Raw genomic sequence first — 16,308 nt, forward strand, 5'->3', positions numbered from 1 at the left:
AACTGTACACTGTCGTCCAGACATGGTCTAACTAGGGCTTTGTATAGTTGTAGCAAAACTTCCTCCCTTTATATTCTAGTCCTCTAGTTACAAAGGCTAACACTCCATTAGCCTTTTTGATTTTTTTTTTGTAGCTGACTACTACATTTTAGTGATCTGAGTACATGGACCCCTAAACCTCTTTGGACCTTCACTGTTTCTAGCTTTTCACCATTTTAAAAAATACTTGGATCTATCCCTTTTGGTCCAAAATGGATGACCTCACACCTACCTGCGTTGAAATCCACCTGCCACAGTTTTGCTCACTTACTTAGGGGTCAATTTTCAGATGGCTGAGTGGGTGCGTTTGTGGCGGGGGGGCGCCGAAAATTGGGGATTCCCGGAGCGGGTCCGGAGCCCGGCTCCAACCCGCCCACTTCCGCGTTCCCCAATGACGCGAATTGGCGCGCACGCAGCCCCCACATGCGGGACTCCCACCGGTAATCAAAGCCGGCAGGATCCCACTTAAGATCATTATCTGGGTACTTGAGGTCGTTGACAGACCTCATTAGTTGGAGATTTTAGGAGGATTCGGATTTTGGACTACCCAGAGTGTGTTTCCCATGCTGGGGGAAACACTCCCTATTTAAACAGACGTGTTGCAGCCAGCAGCCAGTGGCAGCTGGAAAGGTCCATTTAACAGGTGCGGGGTAAACCCTTATTCATTGCAGCAGGGCACTCTGTCACCTCAGACAAAGTTTTGCCTGCCACACCGTTGTCTCCACACTCCAAATTATTAAATCAGACCCTAAACTCTGCTGTCCAAACACATTTATCTACTTTGTGGGCCCCCTCACACACCCACCGTTAGGATTGGTGGTGGGGGGGGGGGTCCCCATTGCTGCATTCATCACTCCATTGGAGGACAAGCAACATCACTAGCCTCGCTAGGCATGCCGTCCACCTCCGCCACGTGGAGCTGCACAACACAGTGCTGCACAACAGGTACCTACACAAAGTAGTCGTCCAACTATACATACACCCACTGTAGGGTGACCCAATGGGTGGCATCAAGGGTGTTCATGAAGAACCTCATGAAAGGGCATTATTGCACAAGCCAGTCAAGAATGGCCAAGACGTGGCAGTAGTGTTGACAATATAATATGTAATGTGAGTTGATCAGAAATCGAAATATGAGTAAAAACCATGACAAACCCTCAAACACCCTTGTGCATCCCCTTCATGCTCACGGCACATTTGCCTTACACTTCCTACTATGCACACGTGCTAAATGCCCTGTGGCTGCAGCACAGGTAGTGGCAGGTGGGGTGAGGCTGGCCGTGAAAGAGATACATGAGAGGGTGAGTATGAGACAGAGCCATGAAATTGTATGTGGATCGGGTTGAGTGGTAGTGGTGGGATGAGTACTGGCGAGGTGAGTAAGTGCAGGTAAGATGAGGATGAGCTTTGAGTGGGTGTGAGGAGTGATGTGATAGAGTAGTGTTGGCAGTGCAGAAGGAGATGTGGGGTGGGGGCGGTGATGTGGCAGATGGAGCGTAGGGGAATGAGTAAGTGTACTCACTTCGGCTGACCTACTTAGGTCATTGAAGCGCCTCCTGCACTGTATGCGGGTGCGTGATATGTTAGTGGTGCTGGTGACCTCCTCTGCCACCTCAAGCCAGGCCTTCATGGTGGCTGAGGCAGGCCACTTCCTCCCATCTGCCGGGGAGAAGATCTCTGTCCTCCCCATCCTCCTCACCCCATCCAGTAGGACCTGGAGTGAGGCATCATTAAACCTGGGAGCAGCCTTCCCCCTGGGCTGCTCCATGCTGTAATTTTGGCTCCTTTCAGTAGCATCAGTCATTGGAGGATTGCCCCTTTAAATAGGGCTCCTCCAGCTGACAGCCTATGATGCGGGTGCGCAGTCCGCCCGCTGCGCAGCTTTCCAGCGCGAAACCCGGAAGCCAAGATAAATGGCTTCAATTTACTTACGATCGCGTGCGGAACCCACCGATTTTACTGGGCGGGTTACCCACGCGCCCAGTCGACCCCCCCGCTGGCAACCCGCCTCCCTCATAATATTGGGCCCGTGATCTATCAATGTCTCTTTGTAATTTTATGCTCCCGTCTACACTATTTACTATGCTACCAATCTTTGTATCATCGGCAAACTTGGATATATGGCTCTCTTATTGTATTATAGGTGTGAACTTCTCTGAAATGTGCTAATGACCCACCCCATTGTCTTAAAATTGATATGATATTGTGAGTATACAGTTAACAGTTCTGTTAAATATTTCAGCTAACACTACAGCTAATGGACCTAATCAACATCCCAGATAGTATGTGTGTTCCTGAGAGTTAAAAGCTTAGTCCCAAATTTAACTTCATGACACGATCATAATATTAATTAACCTGGAAATTCCTTCTAGGCCAAATAGGTGAAAATTTCAAAATGTGGCAGGTGCAAAAGGTGAAATTTTTCTTCTACACAGATTATTTACTCTCTTAACTTTGTGCTCACACTAACTAGCTTTTTTTTAAAAAAGCAAAGAAAACATGAATGCTTCTTCTTCTCATTTTCCTTCCCACCTCCCTTAAAGGCCCTGACTCTTGCGAACGTATGGTTCTATAGGTGCCAGCAATTCTCTTTACCAAGCCTATCTGGTCATTATTTGTATGTGAATCTAGACAGCGATTGTCAGCAGGCGATTTCAACACGGAGCAGAGTCCCATTGTATTCGCTTCTGACATGCACACTTTCCAGCAACAATCACTGGATAATGATCAGGATGTGGGAATCCTGGCTAATTTTTCCTACACCAAGCTGTAGGGCACTTGAGGCCAATTGTAACAACTAAACTGCTAGTTTGGCTGAAATCAGCTAGCAGCACAGACTGCCCATAGAACCTGATGCCATCTGTATGGCATGGGACTGCACTGGCCAGTGTGTTTACCCAATAGGCCTTTGAAGGAGCACAACACATTCACTGCCAGCTCTGTGAAGTGTTTGATTTGTATGCTGGCAAAAACTGATTACAGCTTTACTATACGATAAGAAAATTAGAATTGGTGATTCTAATCATGGTCCACGGCTGAAATGAGACTTTTTTCTCAAATAATGAACCAATATAAAGTGGGTACAATATATAGTGCCGTCTGTTTAATAGTTATGCCAATACAAATTTATATTTACTTAAGTAAAACACTTCTTACTTAACACATATCTGTATTTTAGATCAAGCTAGATCAATTTACATGAAGTCTACACAAAGCTGTTAATGCTATGGCAACACATTTGTTGAGTTTCAACAATTTTGTGATTGAAATGACGTGATGGCAAAGGACAATTTACTGACTAAGTAATTAATAAGATTGTCAAATTAGTCATGCACTAATACTGAAACTAGCTGCCAAACTTGCTGTTATATTTTGTTTGTGGCAAAATAGAAAGAACTTGCATTTATATAGCACCCTCGGGATGTACCAAAGTGCTTTACAGCAGCTAATTAAGTATTTTTGAACTGTAGTCATTGTTGTTATGTAGGGAAACACAGCAGCCAACTTGTGCACAGCAAGGTTCCACAAACAGAAATAGATAACATGTTATAGTGATGTTAGTTGAAGGATTAATATTGATCAGGACACCAGGGAGAATTCCCTTGCTGTTCTTCGAATAGTGACATGGGATCTTTTACATCCACCTGAAAGGGCAAACAGATGGCTGCTGTAAAAAAAAATGCTGGAAAAGCACAACAGATCAGTCAGCACCTGAAAGAGAAAGGCAGGTTAACATTTCAAGTGGAGTTCTGGAGAAGTGTCACACTCAAAATATTAACCTAACTTTCTCTTTCAGCTGCTGACTGACTTGCTGTGCATTTCCAGCATTATGTATTTTTATTTATGATTTCCAATATTAGGATTTTACCTTTTGTGCTTGGTGTTAAATGTCAAGACTGCAGATTTCATTTACATACCAGATGTCACGGAAGTTTTTCTGTATCGACAATTTTCACAGAGTGCATTTTTCCTTTGGAATCCCTGAATCACCCTAACCCATTGACTGGTAGAGAAGTGTTTAATGTAGATTTTAGAAGACTTCTGTAAATCATCAGGTTCCTCTAATGTGCAGCTCCAATTAGTGACTGGGATAAAGTAAGTCAATAATAAAACATGTCGAAGTAAACTGGCCACATACTGATTTCTCTCACTTTGTCTCATTTAATCTGTTATGAATTTAGGTTGTCACTACTAAATCAAAATGTGAACAGATTTTATACCTACCATAAAGATAACTTTAACACGGTGGGGTCTATTTTTCTCCGTTTACTGATGTTAGTGAAAAAGTCAATTTGAGTATAAAGTGGGTTTCCTTGATTTGCTTTAGCTCATAGAGACATTTCTGCTTAAATTACCAAATGGAGGAATGTATACCTCTATGACGTTGTAAAGGCTGTGCTTTAGTGTCCAATATATATTTTTTTCAAGTATAAATAGCAGAGGGAACTGCCCTTACTTTAGTAGAATAATTAATGATTATACTCCAAGGTGATAGTTTATGGTGTTTTATCATACCAGTATGCTTTTTAGACTGTCATTTTATTTTGATTTAACAAAAAAGATTCAATTATTTGTCATTGGCTGTTGATTTGAGAGTTTTAATGCTTAAGGAAGATGTATACCATTTCCTGCTCCTAATGAAGGAGAGCTGAATACCATGGAAAGCCTCGAACTGCCAAGCCATATTTCACTGGAATCAGCAAATGGAGGAAATAAAGCAGCGTGACAGTTAATTACGATCATGGTAGCAGAATTGAAAAGATTGAGTTGGCAGGAGTGCCTCGTTGACAGTTTTCTGCTGTGCAGCCCTGACACAAATGTCAGACTCAATAATACCTTCCAGTCTAAGTGAGCAGCATGACTCTGGGCTATGTGTGGGAGTCTGCTAGAAGAACTCTAGACATTTCAGGAACCTTTGTCACTCTGGGATTGCTGTGCTGTTGCAATCTTTGACACTGAAGAATGGTGTTTTTCAGAAAGTTTCAAAAGTACAGTTTCCTGCCGTAATCCTTTAATGATGGGTTATGTCACAGTTTGAACAGTATTTTGCCACAACATTGGAACAGTATGGATCATTTCAAAATCAAAAAAAGCCAAGAAAAAAACTTTGATACTTAAATAAAAACTTGCAATTGGATGGAGGAAAGGTGTATAAATGCACATCAGTTGATCACAGATTGGTACGCTGTAATCCTATGTAAGAAAATACAAAGATTTCTATTGTATTTGCTTGGGATTGTGCATGACGTTATATAAATTTTTTTTGTTTTAACTTTTCTTTGGTGTCATCAACAGAATTTGCATATCAGAATGAGCTAAGATATAATTTAAGGTTACTCAGTTCTTATATGTACGTGCAGAGAGCTATATTGGCAGTTGAGTATTACTGCACCTAGTTGTGCTGGTAATTTTTGATAGATGGGCACAGGTCTGGGTTGAGTGAGGGGATTTAAAAGCTGGTGATTGAAGTATCCTACTGTGTGAATTATTCCAGTTCGCACATTTGCCATCTTTATGTTTTCTGTGCATTAGCAGTTTTGTATCCACTCCCACTAAGACCAGGGTTGAGGCTACCCAAACTCATTTCAGGTGGAACTCTTACAGCTGGCAGAACAAAGAGACTTTCATCCCATTAATTGGGGCTGGACTTGAACTGAGCTCTCAAATGGGGCTGTGCCATACAGGTCCCTTAAAAAATATGGGCCCCGATATTCCTGAGTTCTGTTCTGTTGTACGTAAGATGGAGCAGGACTCCTAGCTGCCTGCAGCAGAGGGCATTGATCCCTCCTTAAATTCCAGGGACTGGGTCACGTAAATAATCAAGGCGGCTGGCCCACGCATGTAGAATTGCTGCAGAGGCACCCACCCGACTTTGCTGCTCTGACTGGGGCAGTTAGTGGCCATTACTGAGCCAAGAGGAAATTGGTAAACGTAGTTTTTTGGTCTCAGCTAAAATTGTGTTGTATTGTTGGAGGTGCTATCTTTTGGAGGAGATGTTAAATGGAGGCCCTGTCTGCCTGCTAAGGTGGATGGAAAAGATCCAATGGCATTATTGAAAATGTGCATGGAATCCTCTTCATATTCTGGTCAACATTTTTCCCTCAACTAACACCACCATATCAACAATATGGCTACAAGAACAAGGCAGAAGCTGGGTACTCTGTGCTGATTGTCTCCTCTCCTGACTTCTCAAAGCCTGACCACCATGTACAAGGCTCAAGTTAGGAATATAATGGAACACTTGCCACTCACTTGGATAGGTGCAGCTGCAACAACACTCAAGAAGCTCAACACCATCGAGGACAGAACAGGCTGCTTGATCAGTGCCCCTGCCACCACCATTGTTGCAGTATGTACGATCTAAAGTATGTGGTGCAGTAACTTGTCAAACTTATTTTGGTGGCACCTCTCAGTCATGCAATTTCTACCAACAAGAGCAGCAGGATCATGGGAAAGCCATCACCTACAGGTTTCCCTCCAAGTCACACACCATCCTGACTTGGACACATATTGCAGTTCCTTCATTGTCGCTGGGTCAAAACCCTGGAATTCGCTACCTAATACTACGTGGGAGCACCATTGCCATAACGATTTTAGCAGTTCAAGAAGAAGGCTCACCAGCACCGCCTGAGGACAATGAGAGATGGACAATAAATGCTAGCCTTGCTTTGGGATGTCCTAAGGATATGATAAGACACTGTATAAATTCAGATTCTTTCTTAAGCACTTTTGATTAAGCAGCTGGAAAAATTCACTTATTTCATCAACCTTCAGTAGCAACACTTAATTTCTTTTTGGAGCCTTTAATTATCCAACTGCAATATTTGAGACAGTTTGGTGTCTATTGACTTGAAATGTATTCTCTAGCAATAAGATTCAATTAAAGAGCCCACCTGTAATAAAATGGGTGACAAGGTGATGGGGATTTTAAAAGGACAAGTTACTTGCTTTTAGTTAATAGGGTGGAAATTACAGTATTCATTAAAATAGCAGAGAGAAGAATTTGATATGACTGTCTTAACTATGTTATTGTATGAACATTTAACAGTAATTTCTACTCTATAATCTCCCCTGTGAATCAGGCAGAGAGATTCCTTTTCTGTGGACAGATATTTTAAACCGGTTTCCTTGTTCCTTGATGTTACCTCAGGAATTTAGCTCTGTAATGGCAGTTTGTAATGGATGTTCCCAAGGCTTCATGGAGGAAGCATGTAAACAAAAATTCTGATTATAATTTTTACCTATGTGGCTGTTGTGTCGATCTCTGCAAGCATTAATTTGAAGCATCATTATGGAGTGCACTTACTGGAGTGACATCTAACTTGAGGAAACCTTTTTAGACCATCTGCTTGCTGAATAGGAATTTCTGTTTTCCAGTGGAAACTTGGAGAGGAGGAACACTGTCTGTAAAACTGAAAAAAACTGATCCCAATAAGGCTGACAGAGGTCACCATTCTCTGCTGGAGATATCACTGACTGATGTCACCTCGCCATGCCCATCCTAGATGTTGCTGCCTGGAATAGATGTTTCCAAGTAATCTATGAAGGAGCTAATTGGAAAAACAAGGATTGTTTAAAATAAAATCAGAAAACAATGAGAACTTTGGGTAGCTTGATATCACTACTTAGCTGTAGACTTACCATGATCTATGAGGTAGAGTAGGAACCAACATCATAGGACTGTTACAAATCTTGTTTCGTACCATGAGTCCAAATTGTTCTGGGGCTATTCTGATTTTTATGTGGTATTTTGTTTTTGCTTTTTCTAGTTAATTCCCAAATAACTAATCAGCATATGCTCTCTCGCCCTTTGGTTCCCATAGAAATAGTTACCCCATCCTATCAATTTGCTTGAGAGACTTCTGACAAAGATTGAATATGCTCTTAAGCAAGTGCCATATAATCAGGTATAGAGGGAGATGGAGCAATGTATTCTGTTCATCTCATCTCAAGGCTTAATAACCCCTTTCCAAATTCCCAAACATTATTTATATATTGAAATTATAATGTATAGCATCATATTCTAAGGTATGTCCCGTTGCAATTTCTAAAATTCTGGCTTTATTTCTCCTTGTGGCCCTATTGGATGAAGACTGTGTTGTTATTTATAATTGATCTATCATGCCTATGAAAGTATGATAATTGCAAGCAATTTTGTTGTGTCTGAAATGTTATATATGGGACAAAAACTGAATTCATATGAAAAATAAATTATCACGTTATAAGACCCTTGCATTCACCATAGCCTGAGAGGCAAGTTCAGAGGAGTTCTGACCACAGTGGTATTGCCACAATGGAGAGAGACAAGACAAGTTGGAATAGGGTGTGGGAAGATAGGAATTGGATGCTGGAAGTGAGAGAGGGATCACTTATCAAAGGACTAGATTTCATTTTGTGTAGCCTTCAGTTGTCTTTATCATCTTCTCATGAGCAGAAACTCAATAACAATATACTCAGTGTAATTAGTAACTATTGTGCTATTTAATGATGATGAGTTATGCTGGTGCACAGGGAACATTCATCTCACCAGGAAACAAATCCTGTTATATGGTACATAAATACAGTTGGGTTAGCCAGCTTAGCACTGTCTGTCAACAGAATGTAATTTGTAGCAATTGTCCATTACACATGAAAATGTTATTACTGTGATTTGAGCTATTTGTACTAATATTCATTCAATACTGCAAAAAGTACATTTTTAGCTTCACTGGCATGTTTATCTTCTGTAGTTTGAACTTCCTCTCTAACAGCTGTTTTATTGTTTTGATACCGGAAGAACTTTTTAGTATTCTGCTTAATACTTTTATTCTCCATTCATCTCTAGGCTCTACTTTGCAATTCTAATGCCCGTTTTAGCAAATTCTTATATCCCTTTTAATTCTTTTCCATCTTTCTCCATGTTGGTTCTGTTTAGTTTTTTTTAATTTCTGTTTTAATTAACCTATTCTTTGATTTTTGATTTACCATATTTACTTTTTCTTCAATATATATTTATCTTGCAAACTTAACATTGTTTTTAAAATGTTCCCTTTTCCCTCAATTCAGATATCTTTCAGCAGTGATTGCCATTTAATCTCTTTTAGTTCATCTATCATTCCTCCAAATTTTTCTTTTCTTAAAGTCATGCATATTTTAGTCCTGGCACTTACTGGTGCTGACTACTGATAATAAATGTGTAATCATATTGTGGTCTCTAATCTCTAAAGAATCATCTATCTTCACATTAAGCCTTGAAATTTGGCAAAAAGTTTCATTTATTTCTAGAGGTTCAACTATCTTCACATTATGGATGCATTTGTGATTGCTTGTAAGAACATGATCTAGATACGAGCCACTCCTTGTGGGGTCCTTGAAGCATTGGGTCAAAAAGCTTGTACTGCATTCACTAGTTATGATTCTAATACATCGCTTGCATTAAGGTATTCCCAGTTTGTATTGAGTTGACTGAACCTGTGAATGGAACTTCTAGAATTTTGCCAGCAAGACTGTTCATTCACACCCCAGGACTTGCTGCTTGTAAGCCCCATACCTTTCTCTGCTGTGGTATAATATTAGAAATGTCCAAAAATGAAAAATCCCAGGGAAACCACTTTTAGGATCTGATTAGTAACCAGACTTTTTTTTCTTTAAAAGCACGTAATCTTCAAATTTCTCTAAGTTTGCTTTTTGGGGGGAGAAAACAATGTAGGTTATTATATTCAAGGGGTTGTTCACAACAAGTTACCTGTGTGATAAATGAAACTTTATGCCAAATTTCAAGGCAGGATGTTTATACTTTGTAATGCATTTTAAATGCTTAAAAAACTCATTTTATATTTATAGTTTAGTTTCAAAAACAATGTTTAAAATCTGGATGGGGCATATCATTATTCAAGTTTGGAAATAGGTTCTGAATAAAGTCCTGAATTTAAAGTTTTTTACCAAAAGGTAATTTATTGTGTTGTTGCTGAGATATTTGGTAAGGAAGGTAAGAAGCAAATAGGGAAGGTTGCCACTGGGACAAGAGGCTGCGTTTTCTGGTAGCTGGTGCGAACAAAATGTAGCCTGCAACCTTTGGTGACTCCCTTTTCATCACCTCCTCCTCACCTGCCTCTCTTACTTCCACCCGATCTGTCACTCCCATATACATGCCCTATCCCTTCCCACTTCGCAAAATTTGTCCCTCATTCTTTATTTCCTCCTCTGCGCCGCACCCACCATGCCCTAACCTTGGGAGGACTGGAAGGTAAGTACAATGGTAAGTATTCGCACCTTATACTGTAAGGTATGAATACTTACCAGGGCTACCTAGGCATGACAGATAGTATTGTTACACAATCCAGTAATCTATTGTTACTTAGGAAGTGAAGTGTAAAATGGACACAAAGTGCATGCTAATATTATTAGGTTTCGAGTAGTTATGGGAAAGGACAAGGAACAATCAAATGTGAAAATACTCAACTGGAGGAGGGCTAATTTCAGTGAATTGAAAAGGGACCTGGCCCAGGTGGATTAGAATCAAAGGCTGGCAGGTAAAACAGTAAATGAGCAATAGGAGGCCTTCAAAGAGGAGATAGTTCAGGTACAGACTAGACACATTCCCACGAGGGGGAAAGGAAGGGCATCCAACGCTAGAGCTCCCTTGATGACTAAAGATGTAGAGATTAAAATGAAACAGATAAAGGAGGCTTATGATAAATGTTAGGCTCATAATACAATAGAGAACCAAGCAGATTACAGAAAGTACAGAGGGGAACGGAAAAAGGAAATAAGAAAGGCAAAGAGAATGTATGAGGATAGATTAGCGGATTATATAAAAGGGAACCCAAATGTCTTTCAGAAACATAAATAGTGAAAGGGCAGTCAAAGGAAGGGTGGGGCCGATTAGGGTTCAAAATCGAGATCTTCTTGTGGAGGCAGAGAGCATGGCTGAGGTACTAAATGAGTACTTTGCATCTGTCTTCACTAAAGAAGAAGATGCTGTCATTGTCACAGTAAAGGAAGAGGTAGTAGAGAAATTGGATAGGATAAAAATAGATAAAGAGGAGGTACTTAAAAGGTTGGCAGCATTCAAAGTAGAAAAGTCACCCGGTCCAGAAGGGATGTAACCTAGGTTGCTGAGGGAAGTTAGGGGGGAAATTGCAGAGGCTCTGGCCACAATCTTCCAATCCTCCTTAGATATGGGAGTGGTGCCAGAGGACTGTTTGAAAAAGGGGAAAGGGATAAACCCAGCAACTACAAGCCAGTCAGCCTAATGTCGGTTGTGGGGAAACTTTGAGACAATAATCCAGAACAAAATTAATTGGCATTTGAAAAAATATGGGTTAATAAATGAAAGCCAGCATGGATTTGTTAAAGGCAAATCGTGTTTGGCTAACTTGATTGAGTTCTTTGATGAAGTAACGGAGAGGGTTGACGAGGGTAATGCAGTTGATGTGTATATGGACTTTGAAAAGATGTTTGATAAAGTACCACATAATAGACTTGTTAGCAAAATGGAAGCACATGGAATTAAAGGGGCAGTGGCAGTGTGGATACGAAATTGGCTACGAGACAGAAAGCAGAGAGTAGTGGTAAACAGTTGTTTTTCAGACTGGAGGGAAATTTACAGTGATGTTCCCCAGGGGTCGGTATTAGGACCATTGCTCTTTTTGATGTATATTAATGACATGGACTTGGGTTTACAGGGCATAATTTCAAAGTTTGCAGATGACGTGAAATTCGGAAATGTAGTAAACTATGAGGAAGAAAGTAACAGACTTCGGGAGGACATAGACAGACTGGTGAAATGTGCAGACTCATGACAGATGCAATTTAATGCAAAGAAGTGTAAAGTGATGCATTTTGGTAGGAAGAATGAACAGAGACAATGGGCTCGATTTTTGGACATCCGAGCCAGCGGGTTTGTGGCGGGGGGCTCCGAAAATCGGGGATTCCCGGGGCGGGTCTGGAGCCGGCTCCAACCCTCCCACTTCCGGGTTCCCCAGTGATGCGTGCGCAGCCCCCACATGCGGGACTCCCACCAGCAATTAAAGCTGGTGGGATCCCACTTAAGGCAATTAATGTGATAGTTCAGGTCGTTAGCAGACCTGATTTGTAGGATATTTTAGGAGGGGTGGGATTTTCATCTCAACTGAGCGTGTTTCCCCCACTGGGGAAATACTCCCAGTTGAAATGGACGTGTTGCAGCCACCAGCCTGTGACAGCTGCAAAGGTCCATTTGACAGGTTGGGGGTGGGGAGACCCTCACTCATTGCAGGAGGCCACTCTGTCACTTTGGACAAAGTTTGGCCTCCACCACCCTCCTCCTAACAATAAAATTCACCAACTTGGAACCTCAACTCCGGTGTGCAGACACATTTACCTACCTTGCGGACCCCCTCAAACATACATCTTCCGGATGGGGACTGCCATAGCTGCAGTCATGACCTCCTCGGAGAACGAACAGCATCACCAGCCTCGCCGGCCACACCGTCCACCTCTGACACGTGGAGCCCCACAACACAGTGCTGTGACACATCCACCTGCACAGCAGGAGGGAGGGCAACCGCAGAAAGAGATGCGTCGCAGAAGGCACTACCCTCGCCAGTGTGTCTACAGACCGAGGCTCAGCTTCCTGGACCTCTCTGAGCAGCAGTGCACATGGAGGCTCAGAGTCACTCGACATGTAGTCGTGGACACCTGCAGCCTCCTTCATGCCGAGCTGCTCCCGGCTGGCCCGAGCACCATCTTCTTACCTGTCGCTGTCAAAGTCACCACTGCCCTCAACAACTTCTCCTCTGCATCCTTCAAGGGTGCCACCGGGGACATCGCCGGCGTCTCTCAGTCATCTGCACAAAAGAGCCCTGCAAGTACACCTACACCCACTCTGCAGTGACACAATGGGTGGCATCAGTTGTGGGGCTTTATGGTGATCCTCAGGAAAGGGCATTATTGCACTAACCAGACAAGATTTGCAAAGACGTGGCAGTAGTGGTGATAGTATAATATGTAATATGAGTTGATCAGAAATCAAATATAAGTAAAAACCATGACAAACCCTCAAACACCCTTGTGCATGCCCTTCATGCTCACGACACGTTTGCCTTACGCTTGCTACTACACATACGTGATGCATGCCCTGTGGCTGCAGCACAGGTAGTGGCAGGTTGGCTGAGGCTGACCGTGAAAGAGATACATGAGAGGGTGAGTATGAGACAGAGCCATGAGATTGTATGAGGATTGGGTTGAGTGGTAGTGGTGGGATGAGTACTGACGAGGTAAGTAAGTGCAGGTAAGATGAGAATGCGCTTTGAGTGGGCGTGAGGAGTGATGTGATAGAGTAGTGTTGGCAGTGCAGAAGGAGATGTGGGGTGGGGGTGGTGATATGGCAGACGGAGTGTAGGGGAATGAGTAAGTGTACTACTTAGGTCATTGAAGCGCCTCCTGCACTGTATGCAGGTGCATGATATGTTGGTGGTGCTGGTGACCTCCTCTGCCACCTCGAGCCAAGCCTTCGTGGTGGCAGAGGCAGGCCACTTCCGCCTGCCTGCCAGGGAGAAGATCTCTGTCCTCCCCCTCCTCCTCACCCCATCCAGTAGGACCTGGAGTGAGGCATCATTAAACCTGGGAGCAGCCTTCCCCATGGGCTGCTCCGTGCTGTAATGTTGGCTCCTTTCTGCAGCATCAGTCAGTGGAGGACTGCCCCTTTAAATAGGGCTCCTCCAGCTGACAGCCTATGATGCGGGTGCGCAGTCCGCCCGCTGCGCAGCTTTCCAGCGCAAAACCCGGAAGCCAAAGCCTTCAATTGGGCTGCGATCGCGTGAGGAGCACCCCGAATTCACTGGGCGCGTTACCCACGTGCCCTGCCAACCCCCCACTGCCAACCCGCCTCCTAATATCGAGCCCAATGTAAACTAAATGATACAGTTTTAAAGGGGGTGCAGGAACAGAGAGATCTGGGGGTTGTACGTACACAAATCTTTGAAGGTGGCAGGACAAGTTGAGAAGGCTGTTAAAAAAGCATACGGGATCCTTGGCTTTATAAACAGAGGCATAGAGTACAAAAGCAAGGAAGTTATGCTAAACCTTCATCAATCACAAGTTAAGCCCCAGCTAAGTATTGTATCCAATTTTGGGCACCACACTTTAGGAAGGATGTCAGCGCTTTAGAGAGGGTGAAGAGGAGATTCACTAGAATGGTACCAGGGATGCGGGATTTCAGTTACGTGGAGAAATTAGAGAAGCTGGGGTTGCTCTCCTTAGAGCAGAGAAAGTTAAGGGGAGATTTAATAGAGGTGTTTAAAATCATGAAGGGTTTTGGTAAAGTAAATAGGAAGAAACTATTTCCAGTGGCAGAAGGGTCAGTAACCAGACGGCACAGATTTAAGACAGAAGAACCAGAGGCGAGATGAGGAGAATTTTTTTAATGATCTGCAAAGCAATGTCTGAAAGGGAAGTGGAAGCAGGTATAATATTCAATAACTTTCAAAAGGGATTTGGGTAAATACTTGAAGGGGAAAAATTTGCTGGTCTATGGGGAAAGGGCAGGGGAATGGTACTAATTGGATAGCTCTTTCAAAGAACTGGCACAGGCACGATGAACTGAATGACCTCCTTCTGTGCCATTTCATTCTATGATTAAGCATGTGCAGTACATTATATTAAAATGTTGTAGAGCAGTCCCTTTATTCTCCGTTCCATTAACTTTGTTAGATATATATTATTCACGTAGTTACAAAGAAATCCATTAAGTAGAGATGTTCAATTCAGTACATGCAGATGGAGTTTTTCAAATGTGACTGGAGCACAAGCAATCCTGCCATTGGTAAAATCTAAAAAATGTTTGCCTCAAATAAATTTAATTTTAGTTATATTTGGCTGAGATCAATTTTTTTTCTTCACAAATACATTTTGGATTTTTGCACTCTGAAATACTTTGTAGCTTTCAGAACCTACATCTTATTCCACTTCTGAACCAGGTGCAAAATGTTTTTGTACATTAATGTTACCAAGTTCGGGCTGAATCCATGAATAGAGCAAAAGAACATTTCCTAATCCCTGAAAAAAGTACTGTTTTTTCAAATACTGACACAGGGACACTTATTGCAAGGGATTAAATGACAATGAAACATTTTTCTGCCCTTATGCCATTTATGAATTGTGTACACTATTACATTTTTTTTTCCAACAGCTGATGTTTCAGTGTTTTGCTGTAAGATGCACCATAAGTAACAGCTACTAGAGGAGACAAGAGCTCACCAACAGCAGAACTAGTCAGAAACTGAGAGGGTACAACTATCATGAAAGACTGAACAGGCTGGGTCAAGATGGACCGAATAGCCTCCTCCTGTGCTGTACCTACCATGATACTATGACCTGATAAAGGTCTTTAAAATTATGAAGGGGTTTGATAGGGTAGATGTAGAAAGATGCTTCCACTTGTGAGGGAGTCCAAAACTAGGGGCCATAAGTATAAGATAGCCATTAATAAGGAATTCAGGAGAAACTTATTTACTGGTGAGAATGTGGAACTCACTACCACATGGAGTGGTTGAAGCGAAGAGCATAGATAAATTTATGGGGAATTTAGATATGTACATGAGGGAGAAAGAAATAGAAGGATATGTTGATAGGGTGAGATGAAATAAGATGGGAGGAGGCTTGTGTGGAGCATACACACCAGCATAGACCTGTTGGGCCGATTGGCTTGTTTCTGTGTTGTAAAATTCTAAGTAAAAACTCAAACGCAACTGATTTATATTTCTTTCTTAAAAAAAACTTGTCTACTGTTTTGTTGTGAGTTCAGTGTATTGTATTTCATGAGGTTTTTTCCACAGTTGTGTGGAAAACATTCTGATCCTGTGTTTTGGTTTAGCTCTGCTGGTGCTGGGAATGTGGCTGACCGAGTCCTTGCACAGTTGCTGACTGAAATGGATGGTATTGAACAACTCCATAATGTGACTATCTTGGCTGCCACTAACAGGCCAGATATGATAGACAAGGTAAGGACTACTGGTTTCTCTGCTGAATGTTTATTTCTGTTATTCATTCCAAATTTAGTGTAATATGAATATGTTGACGTCATAATGTATGCAGTGCATTGGGCAGTCCATTTCTTTTCTAATGACTGATGTTTATACCCATGTATCCTGTACTATGATTTGCTTCTTCATATTTCACTGCAATTACTGCAAAGGAAAAGTCTTAAAAATGCAGCATCTCCCATTTATGAGGCTCTCTAAAATACAGTGACTTCTGATATGAAGCATTTTTTTTCTGACCCCATTTCCCCTCCCTCCTCTCAAATGG

General features: G+C 42.1%; 1 protein-coding gene across 10 annotated transcripts in view; it reads left to right on the top strand.

Moving 5' to 3' along the window:
• Positions 1-16,308, top strand: part of afg2a (AFG2 AAA ATPase homolog A) — a 553,942-nt gene that overhangs the window by 148,935 nt on the left and 388,699 nt on the right. For all 10 annotated transcript variants that reach the window (XM_067993427.1, XM_067993439.1, XM_067993450.1 and 7 more), the window contains exon 14: positions 15,875-16,001. In XM_067993427.1, coding sequence (XP_067849528.1) covers positions 15,875-16,001 — 127 coding nt within the window. The remainder of the gene's footprint in view (positions 1-15,874; positions 16,002-16,308) is intronic.

Source organism: Heptranchias perlo, chromosome 1, assembly GCF_035084215.1.
Source record: "Heptranchias perlo isolate sHepPer1 chromosome 1, sHepPer1.hap1, whole genome shotgun sequence".
Lineage (NCBI taxonomy): Eukaryota > Metazoa > Chordata > Chondrichthyes > Hexanchiformes > Hexanchidae > Heptranchias > Heptranchias perlo.